Source organism: Ostrea edulis, chromosome 4 (assembly GCF_947568905.1).
Source record: "Ostrea edulis chromosome 4, xbOstEdul1.1, whole genome shotgun sequence".
Taxonomy (NCBI): domain Eukaryota; kingdom Metazoa; phylum Mollusca; class Bivalvia; order Ostreida; family Ostreidae; genus Ostrea; species Ostrea edulis.
The window spans coordinates 90150992-90162359 of NC_079167.1; the positions used below are offsets into that span (position 1 = coordinate 90150992).

The 11368-nt window shown below is 37.1% G+C and overlaps 1 protein-coding gene across 1 annotated transcript; it reads left to right on the top strand.

Annotated features, from left to right (window-relative positions):
• Positions 1 to 214: 214 nt before the first annotated feature.
• On the top strand, positions 215 to 10847 carry LOC125668414 (midnolin-A-like). The gene is made up of 7 exons (XM_048902568.2): positions 215 to 672; positions 4666 to 4753; positions 4871 to 4927; positions 5888 to 6148; positions 7073 to 7193; positions 7395 to 7556; positions 8585 to 10847. The coding sequence occupies exons 1-7, from the start codon at positions 506 to 508 to the stop codon at positions 8845 to 8847; spliced, it is 1119 nt and encodes a 372-aa protein (XP_048758525.1). The 5' UTR covers positions 215 to 505; the 3' UTR covers positions 8848 to 10847.
• Positions 10848 to 11368: the final 521 nt, after the last annotated feature.

Genomic DNA, 11368 nt, shown 5'->3' on the forward strand with positions numbered 1-11368 from the left:
TCTTCACACTTCTCTGCACTTTAAAAAAAAAATAACTTGAGTCCTCATAAAAGAATAAAATCCATCCTATTCATTATGATTCATAATAGTACGACATGGGCGCACTCAGCATCACTCTGAACTGCATCGATTTCTACTGGCTGAGCGCTGTGTTCATTGAGAAAAACAAAGGACCACGTGACTTTCCTTTCATTGACGTAGAATGCGGTTTTCACGTTTGATAGTACACTTAACGGGCGAGTCCATTTTCGATGAAGGAAGACAGGTTTATATACGTTTGTTTATATGAAGGAAATTCAGTTTAAGACTAGAGATTGAGGGGAACACACGACTTGCGGACATTTCGCTCTTCTTTTTTTCCTGCCTCCGGCAAGAAACAATTTAACTAGGTCAAAACCAAGTGTGTTCTGTGTTGCTTGGTTTACTATATCAAAATTCCTTTGGAAAAAAGGGGGATTTTTTTTTTTACCTTAAAGAGCAGGGCAAACTCTCCAGGATTAGTGCCATGGAATTTTCAGAGATGAACTCTTATAAAATATTTATTCGACCTGCAACTGGGGGGAATTTTGAAGTTCGGGTGTCCCAAGACGAAACTGTGCAGGGACTGAAATGGACCTTATCCAGGATGTTTAGTATTCACCGAGAAAGGATTACACTTCTTCATCAAAATAAGTAAGTTTTGCAGAATTACCCGTCTTCTGATAAACTGTAAAGCAAATTAAATATATGTGTGCATTATAGATCAACAGTCAAAGCTCCATTCAATTAAAAAAAATATATACAGCGTTAGAGTGACCTGTTGGTATCCGATTGTCCTAATGTATTCTCTGTCTTCAATTTACTCACAAAGGCATATACAACTGTATTTTCGAGCTTTGCAAGCTCTAGTAGGAGGGGGCGAAAAGTTACGAATCTTCGTTACCTACGCAGCTAACATTGTCATTTTTTTTTATATATATATACATGATCACATCAATCATTGGCGGTGCATTATATTTTGACAGTACCCCTGCACCCACGCAAGACACCATACTTTATGGTTGACGTCTAATCGACCAGAACCAAAATCGTGATCCCCTTCTTTTAATGGTATAACAAGCCTTCACTACACAAATAACTAGACCACAAAGATTTTAAACATTCCCGTTTTAAGTGGAGGTTAGATTATCTTGTATGTATATCGAGCTATGAGATAATTACAAACCGCGGAGGTGTTAGAACTAGTACAAAGATAGGTATGTCAAGTATAAATTCAGTAGGTCAACAGTTTGGCCTACGCAGTTGTACGGTCGTGAACTCCGACAGGTGATGAATAAGAAAAACAGCTGCAAGATCGCCATTTAAAACAGGGTACCATAATTGTCATAAATTTTAGGACTTCCTCGTATAACTTGGAGGAGTTGAACAATCTGAAGGGGGAAAAAACCAACTTAAACTGCACTTTGACACTTACAAATAAAAAGTAATATACCATAGATCTGATTGGTTGCCTTTAGAAACTCAAACTCTCTCTCTCAATGACCTTGGTACATTGTATCTGTAAAGTCTTAACCAGTCACCGGAAGCGAAATAGATAAACTATTATTCATAGAAGTTGATATGGAGCCCTTCTCAAAGCGTCAGTCGCCCACATCTCCTCACGAATTGCCTGTCCCAGTTTGCCATTACTTATTGCGGGGATGACCGCGAACTAGCACGTTCATATATAAGATGTCCGAAGCAATGTTCGATCGACTTTCAAACCAATTATTGTGGTCAGAGGATGCTTGTATTTGTAAACCGTGCGATGCCAAGCACCTTTGCATTGTTGTAAAGTCGATCGGGATTTCTTACGATCCCATCACTGTATCGATCCCAGCATGGTCAAGCCGTGGATCTCAGAGAGAAAAAAAATAATTTTTTTTTTTATCGAAATGTGTTATCGTATTGTATTGCTTATTGGCTTTCAGCCTTACGGCTCCATATTCAATTACAGAGTATAAACAAAAAAGCTGTATACAATATCGTATTTGAACTATGCTATTAAATCGCACTTAATCAAATAAATGCATGTATGCATATTTTGAACTTATAATTAGTTTATTTCTCGATATCACGGGATAGTACCTGATGCACATATATGAGGAAATACAATTTATTTTTCCCATAAACGTTAGGAACATTAAATTAAATACGACAAACGAAATAATTCGTGTACAAAAACGATCTTTCAAACCAAGGTTGGCTTAACATGCTAACCACCATTGTTCGTTATTTCAATACCCACCAGAGACAAAATTCTAGTGGAGAGAGATATTCATTTATTTTATTTTTACAGTAATCTAACGTAACGGCATTACAGTAACACGAAGAAATTTTGTTAAAAGAATGGACCAGCGAGATAATGAAGATCAATAGACTCTCTCCTTCAAATCATCAAGGGGTTTATCGAGTTCTCAGAATACTTAATTGTTTCCTTCTTTGGCAAAATGTATTCCTAGATACCTAGATTCAATAATAACAACAAAAATGTTAAATCAGGTGATACGTATGTACCTGGATACGGGCGAATATACTATCGCTTTAGTCAGATGGAAGGTTATCGCAAATCTTGCACAAGACGGAAATCCTTCGGAAACCTTTTAATCAACACGATGACGTCTGTTCGAAATGTCAAACTCGGGGACTTTCACTGTTAGTCTTTCACAAACGAACAGCGGTTAGCACCAAGACATACTAACCCATTTTCCCCTCTCGTATTTTTTTTTTTTTTTTTATATATCGAACACCAAGAGTCAGTATACGGAAGCTAGATAAAGAGAGAGAATCGGAAAGTCTGTACAACGCTATGAAGCATATTTGTGGTTTGAACTTTTAACCGCAAGTGCAGCTTCATACATATTTAAACGATCAACAAATAATAACTAGGGGGAATATACACAAGGGGTGCGATATTATTTGATTGCTAGATTAATCTTATTCCACCAAACACGAGGAAGGGCATGTTACGGGAACTTATCATACAGGACTTCGTGTTCTGAGGAGATTTTTTAATTGGAAGTGTGTTGAATATGTATATAGATAGCTAGATTTAAATAATATTTTTGACTACCGGAGAAAGTCAATATTTTCGACTAGGAATGATGTTTTCGCTTTCAAAACGCGACTCCTACGCACATTCTTTAACACAAACTTGCGTACCTATTATATATATACGGAAGCAAGGTATAAAGATTAACGACCTCATAAAATGTTCGGGCCGTCTGAGCGACACCTGAGTTTCTGTAGCGCATACTTGAGGTAATGGTGTACGCATTTAAATATGAAGGAGAAATGGAAGCACAAAATTTAAATAAGGGGTTACTGATCGGCAAGCAATGTGTCGAGTTTTCCGAAACAAAGGTTCATTCCGCCCACACTCTAGTCGCTAATTAAACGGCAGTCAGACTTGCATGCTAACCAAGCATTCAACTGTGCACCTTACAAAAGCCTCCCAAAATAAAACCAGCGAATTAAATGTCATTTAAATGAAGCGAACGTTTGTATAGATATATTGTATGGTTAGACATACATTAACAGTAAATAAAAGTTGCAATCGTGCCAAATAAATGTCAACCAAAAAAAACCATACTCAAGAACTTGATTTTTGAAGCACGCACTGAACGCCCACAAGCTAAATCTAGTGTGATCTACAGAGTGAACTGACCAAAGCAATATTCCCATCAAAAGAACCCAAAAACCTCTTAATATGCAGATTTAGTATCCTTAAAAGGTCCATCAGTGAAATCAATGGCTAAACGCAAAACAAGCCTCCCACGAACTGGGAGGAGAGCAGAAGATTATTGTCCTGCGAGATATTGAGGAGGATAAGATTGTTGGAGGCTAACAACGAAAAATGTTTTAAGAGAGAGAGAGAAAAAAACATCTTTGATCCATTTTCCCCGACATGGCTTTTACACTTATGATGACGTCAATTCATCCTAAAACCCCGAACACCAAAAGTCAATGAATGCACGTTACGTGCGGGGCATAACATGGTTTGTCAAGTATTGATTGTCCCTCCAATAAATAAAGCTTCTCTGTAATTGAATTGCATTTTCGTGTAATGCCGGGCCCGTGACGCACATTCACTTGATTCTTCGACCTCGATCCTTCACATAAGTATGATATGTCAGAAACATAAGCCTAATGATCAATTTTTAATTAACGACCAGGTCTATCTAGACAGGGCGGGTCCGCAACATTTCCCTCAGATACATTCAGCTGTTAATTGCAAATCTTATCTAATCAAGGTTACATATTCAATAATTTTCACCATAATTGACGAAATACGAACAACGAATTAGGGAGACTAAAATCTAATATACCTGCATACTTCCAAAACACGATTTTATGCATCTTACTAGCAGTTGCCAAGGTTTTGAATACATGCATTGGGTTCATGGGGAATTGATCTTGTAATCTCAACAATGAGACATTTATCTACTTCACTCTCAGAAAATTAAAGATGGTTTTTGCAGCAATCTGTGTCGGAATTTCTTCAGCTTCAACCTTGTCAACAGAAAAAAAAACTTAAAAATTGCAATCAACAAACTTTTGCGCCCAACCTCCCAAACATCAGCACATTTATCGACTTCACAAGAGACAAAGATTAATTTGTGTACAATTTTTTAATTTCTAATTTAGGAACATAAAACATGGTTTCCTGAGAGATTACGACATTCACGAGGGCAGTGCATTGACACTTATCCCAAACATGGAAGCTGGCCTCTCGGTACGTCATGTCCTCAACACAATACTGTATTGGAACTCAGCACTACTCAACATCTTATATAAAATTTAGCATTCGTAATATTTGACAGTTTTTGATATTGAATTTCTATTCTTACAGTTTCATAAAAAAGAGAGTGGGGTTATGCAAGCTTTAGAAAGTCTAACGGATTCACAGGTAAGTGTCGAACTTGTACACCTGGACCTAGTTGCACAAAGGTTAATAAACTTTTAACGGGCGGTTAACGTTATATAACCGTCAGTTATAGTTATATAACCTTCGTGTAACAGGATCCTTGGCAAGAAAGTGACAAAAACCCAATATGTTCTAGGACTTAAAGTGTAGGAAACCTGTGTTTTAGATTTATGCAATCGCAGCACTTCACTAACCCTCTGCGTACACAAGTTACATCTGCGCGTCGACCTACTACGTAAATGTTCGTGAGCGATTCGCCTATCAAGTTTCTTGTAAGCAATTTCTTTTTCGTTTCATTTCTATTTTCATTTGACATTAAAGTTGTTGAACTTTTTATGTCGAACTTTACCTTAATTTGCATATTATGTCTAACTAATGTCTGATGCTGCCGTTGGAGCGAGACCTGGTTTGCATTTAAAGTCTAAATTTGGTTTGTTAAAATATTTATTAACCTGTCATTGCGACACCTCAATTTTATTAATATGTAGGTCACTGTACATCGTTTAGTTTTGCAATAAATCTGGTGAGGAGATGCATTTTGCAATTTCATATTCTCCCAATCACAAAACTTTTCATACAGCTGTTGAGTTGCGAAACAGTACATGGTTTCTCGTAACTTTCTGTAGAGTTGCGCAACATTAGATGACGTCTCGTCATTTTTGATCAAGCTAATCAATATGCCAAGGATAATAAGATCGTTCAATTGAGAAGTTGCAAAATACCACAAGACCGCAAGATAAACTAATCGAGTGACCGCAAATGAGGACACCCATGGATATGATGGGTCAACAGCCGTGAACATTTCGAAATCCTTCAGCAGACGAACACATGATGAGATCTGCTGAAGAAACACGCAGTTCACTGTGACCTCAAACATATACATGTACTGATAAGCAGACACACCATGATTATACTCAAGATTTCAATATGACTCTTTTCCAGATAAGCGAGTTCCTATCAGGAAGGGCACCGCTGGTCTTAGCCATGAGACTGGGGGACCACATGATGTTCATTCAACTTCAACTATCCACACAGACTGGGGCAAAACGAGCCCGCCCTTCTTCAGTGCAGCTCCCAACCCCCAAAAACATGACTGTACATGATCATCAAGAGGTCCCCTCTCCTACCTATATACCACACGCAGGGAGCAACGGATTTCCCTACAACCTTCATCAATTTCGGAGTTTCCCCGAGTCTGAAAAAGTGAGACATTACACAAATAAAGTGAAAAACTATGCTCAATCAGATATGTCCTTTGTTTGCCTTTGTCGGCGTTATCTACAACCCAAAGTTCACTTCGGTTTACAACGTGCTTTTTCTTCATTATCAGCCGGGCAAGAAAATATCTTGGGTCAAATATCTTACTGCACACACTATGCTATTTCTCATGAAGGAAGAAACGAAGATGATCCCCTTCTGAAAAACAACACGGCCTGGTGACAACATATTGTCATTTGTTGACCCGAGGCCTACGATCCTACCCACACACAATATCCCTTAACCAACCCACACAGTAGACAGTACCTTACCATGTTTGTTTGTTTGTAGGACACCTTGGTGCACCGCCATGTTTACAGAAATATTAATCATCAATCGATTTCACCTCTCTCTCTCATTAAAATTACCACACCAATTAGATGTTTAATACCGCAATTTCTCAATAAGCCTCGCTATTGATTTATACTAGGTCAGATGAGGAAGTTTGGAATCTGTGTCGAGGATTAGAAAAACGATAAACGTGACTTGAATTCCATAGGATTAGTCAATATACTGTTCATTATACCTTAAGGGCACCTGCATTAACATGTATGTATAGAGTCACTATGCTATAGACATACTACCAATATCAATATATGAGTCAAGTATTAGTTTTGGGGATATCACTAATGAATATAGGTATTCCTTTCATGGTATAGGACAAATCAGAGGGGGGGGGGGGGGGGGGGGGGGGGGGGGGGGGGGGGGGGGGAGAGAGAGAGATGGTTCAATTTGCCACAAACACCCTCCCTCATAAAATGTGCACATACATCAACCCTCTGTCACAAAATATGTGCAAATACACCCACCCTCAATTAGAAAACACATCCTTTGATAATATTTTTTAAAATAGCTGATCTCCATTTTCAGAATTGCCAAACTCCTAGCTATAATCAGGAAGTAGTGGACAACTCTTGCCATGAATGTCGCGGTGCTGTAATAGAGAGTGTACAGGACCTTGGTCGAGGGATGTACTCCGGCACATTCTCAGGTAAATTCCTACCCCACCCCCTATCAAATGTATCTTCTGTACATTTTCATAACAGTTTCCTTCGAATTTGAACTTTAAAATTTTTCTAAGGATTTTAAAAAGTGTGGAAGTGAAATTTTAAGTATTTCAACATCATCTCTATGCTTTGTATTGTGTTCCCTTTTCATAATTTAAATGCATGACTGTGATGTGTGTCTTCAGGGACATTGGATCCCTCTAACTATTCTGTGGAAGGACGACCTCGAAGGGACCTAACAACGATCATCCATATCCTGAATGACCTCCTTAATGCAGTCCCTCATCACAAGCCAGATTCATTTCTCCATCAACCACAAAAGTCACCCACCACTTCACAATTCACAGGTCAGTATTCTTGTGGATTACCGGCTGCCAGTTTAAAGTAATGCCCTTGCTCACAGTTTTGAAAGAATATAAGAAAAGCAGTACCTGTCAAAACTGCATCAAATTAAAGCAGGGCTTTTGGGAAATAAATCATGATGCTCCACATAAAGTTACAGGGTTTTTTAAATATGATTGTAATTAGAGTTAATGAAATTCAGTAAGAATAATTTCCTGAACCGTGGTAAAATTACTGTTGTAAACCACAGACAAAGGATTTAACTCTAGCACTAGGATACTGAATTCACTTTAAACAAAAATAAATTCTGTGTTATTAAATGCTGTTGGCTTCACGACATAGCATGATCCAAAATAAAGTTTCCAAGAAAATCAGTACATGTGAAAGTAGGTTGCCATAGTGAATTGTTTTGCTAAAACCAAAAAATAAACAATACCGATATCAACGTTATCTTCTCTGATAACTTTTAAAAACAAATGAAGTTAAATGAATACAGGAATTTTTATTACCATGCACACAGAAAAGCTTCACTGTTTTCTCTGTAGCAAAAACATTAATTGGAATTTCAAAAAGAAATTCATGACTTGCAGTTTTAAAATTTTTGGGTGCAATGACCTGGAAAATCTACTGCATGTAGGAAAAGTGACTAAATCATATCGACACTTCTAAAAATAGTCAATACTTCTTTTCAAATGAATACACATACAACTTGATTGAACTGAGGAGTTCCATTACAACTTTTTGTCACCACACTTCAGTGCATTGTAATTATAAATTCATGTACTCTTCAGGAAATCTGTAGGTGTGCACGCACACCTGGACAAGGTTCAGTTACACACAATTATGATTTTGACCAGATATGAAAGGATATTATAACCATTGAACAGAGCATTGACTAGGATTTCCCAACATTAGTGGGACACTTGCTTAATGCAAGAGTCCCTACACAGCATGCTGTGATAGAAATCAATATATCTTAGTCATCCTGATCAATACCACAAGCCATATAACGAGTGGGTGGCTTGTTTTACAGAGAGACGAACTCACGACCCCAGCTATACAGAAGTGGACAGTACCAATATACGCAGCAAAGTTAGGCATCTTAAGATGATGATGGAGGAGAAAAAGCAGCGCAGAAAGAACAGACGGACTTCACAGAGTCCTTACCAGTGGCCAAGGAAGCAGGAGCGCACTTACAAATCTGACAACGTACCAGTCGCAGATTGTCTCCGCACGGAGAACCAGGTCCCTAAAGACTCTTACAAAAATCTCAAGAACGAAACAGTGGCTGTCTGATGATGTCTCCTGTGACCTTGGGTCAGTTTTCCCCCATAAACTGACATGTATTTGTTAGTTTTTAATGGTCTTTCTGTTGTGGTGGTTTTAGAAACCATTCTGCATCAGAAAGATGAGGGCATTTTTTGTTTTGTTACACTGTTCAACTTTTGACCATTGTCAATTGTTGGAGCACTTGATATGACTGCTGATAGTACATTATGCATTTCTAGCCAGGTCCCCTATGCTGTATCACAGGTACCACTCTATAAACGCACTTCACAGGTTTTTCCTCACCAAATTGTGAAGTCCACTTCATATGACATCAAGTACCGCGGCCTACGGGGATCTAGCATACTAGTGCTACGTAGCATTGTGTATTTTTGTTGACAAGACAGCCCAGGCAATGTTGAGCTGTATGTTAGAGCTGGGAAATATGTAACAAATAAAATGCTAGTCGATTGGTGTTGTGAACAAGCTGCAGGCCCATGACAAAAGGGGTTCATCCTCATGAACAACTGCATGTTCGTTATTTACATAGTAGACTGGGAACAAGTTCACGTACTTGAACCCTAGAGATCTTGTAGTGGTTTATTTTTGTGTGTGTACACTTTATAGAGGCAATTGTGCCCAGTGCCTAAAACTTGTTGTCTTTTATGGCCAGTATAGCAGTACTTCTACCCCCCATCCCCCTTGATTTATTATTGTATTTGCTTGATTATAACAGTTTGTAACTTCACCTTTATCAAAATCTCTTACCAGGTTGAAATCTTCATATCAATTTTGTTTTTATTTTATTCATTTTTTTCCCTTCTTTTTGGTCGATCAACTTTTACATTTCTTTCCCGTTTCTTCAAACTGAAACAAAAGTAATCTATATCTGCAGTGTAAAGTTGTACTGCTATAGAAAATATATCAAATATAAAAAAAAATTGTGAATAATGATAAAACTTTGGAGATGGGCCAAAAGTATTTCTATTTTTATTTAGTATGACTTTCTATTATTTCAGAAGGCATATCAATTCCAATTAAAAGCTGGTTGACTCAATTCATGACACTATAGGGCAGAGATTTATTTATTTTCATCATTTGTATTTCAATTTGTACATTTAGTTCATATATTGTTTGTCCAAAAAGTTGGAAGAAACTATTTAAAAAATTTTGTTGTTGATCTCATGTGTATGTAAACGAGATTTAGTCAACAGCTGCTTTGACGCACATATTAGTGTTGTTTACTGTAAGTAATCTATAGTGAAAACACCATGCAAAGTATTTCATTTCAACATATTCAGGTAGATAATATGCAAAGTGGGCAACTATTATAAGAAGTTTAAATAGGTTTCATGTCTTTATGAAATCAACCTATTTTATAATAGGGCACTGAACGGAAACTTGTTGGTATTGGCTCATTATATCATAAAGATCATGCGTCACACAGGCATTTAACAGTGACCTACAGATGTGAAAGGAAAAAAAATAAATTGTCAACTTCCTTGTGTAATCTTGTCAAATTTATCTACACTGCTAGTGTCCCTGGTATAACCTGTTACCTACAGTTCCCAATAATCTGGTGTAATAATTCACCACTCAACATTAACACGGAATATTGACAGGTGTCCCAGGCACCTCTTATTACCCAACCTTTATATAAGTGATTAAAATTTCATAATTTTTCTCTCTCGATCAAACTTGTTGTATAACATATTTTATTTTTCATAGTGTAACTTTGAAAGCTAATGTTAATTTTGGATGTAAAAATAGGTTTTCTATATTGTAGAGTTATATGAACACAATTTACAATGACCTAGCTCATGTGATGTACGGATCTTGATCACGCCCCCACCATTCGTATCTTATCTGTGTTATATATCTCAATATTTGTAAAATGATGTAGTTGTCCCCCTCATATTTGTCCATTATTTTATTGTTCACTATTGTTTTCATTAACTGGTGTTAGTTAACAGTTTGCTACCAATATTTTCCTATTGATGCAAAGATAATAAAAAGTTTGTGATTATTAATTCCTCTCATTGTGCTCTGTGAATAAGAACTCTGCAATTGGTCATGCAGTTCAAAGGATTTTGCAGTCTACAAAAATAAAAAACCTTGATGAGTTTCATTTCACGAATTTACATGGGTATTGTGTCTGTGATCCAAACAAAGATTTTGGGGTAGAATTTCCTGCGTACATTTCCAATACAGAGATACATCAGATGAACATGCAACAACACAATGCCCTACATTGTAAATGTCACCAAGAAAAAAGACAAGATGAATTTGTGGGTTATTGCATCCTTGCATGAGAATAAATATGACTCTTCTGTGAAAAAAAAATACCTTGAACTTCTAATGTGCCATTAGAAGTTCAAGGTATTTTAATTAAAAACACAGATGATTTTCTGCTGAAAAGTTTTCATTTAATAAGTAGCAAGTAGATTATCGGATGAATGATTAAATAAAGTATATCAAGGTTTTCACATGCTTAACACTTCCGAACAGGAAAATACATGGACTATCAAAAAGACGAGGCCCATGGGCTAAA

Excerpts from the sequence above, each read along its gene's own strand:
- LOC125668414 (XM_048902568.2), top strand. The coding sequence starts at position 506 with ATGGAATTTTCAGAGATGAACTCTTATAAAATATTTATTCGACCTGCA. Across the intron at positions 4,754-4,870 it reads ACATGGAAGCTGGCCTCTCG|TTTCATAAAAAAGAGAGTGG; the intron begins GTACGTCATGTC and ends CTATTCTTACAG. Across the intron at positions 6,149-7,072 it reads GTTTCCCCGAGTCTGAAAAA|AATTGCCAAACTCCTAGCTA; the intron begins GTGAGACATTAC and ends CTCCATTTTCAG.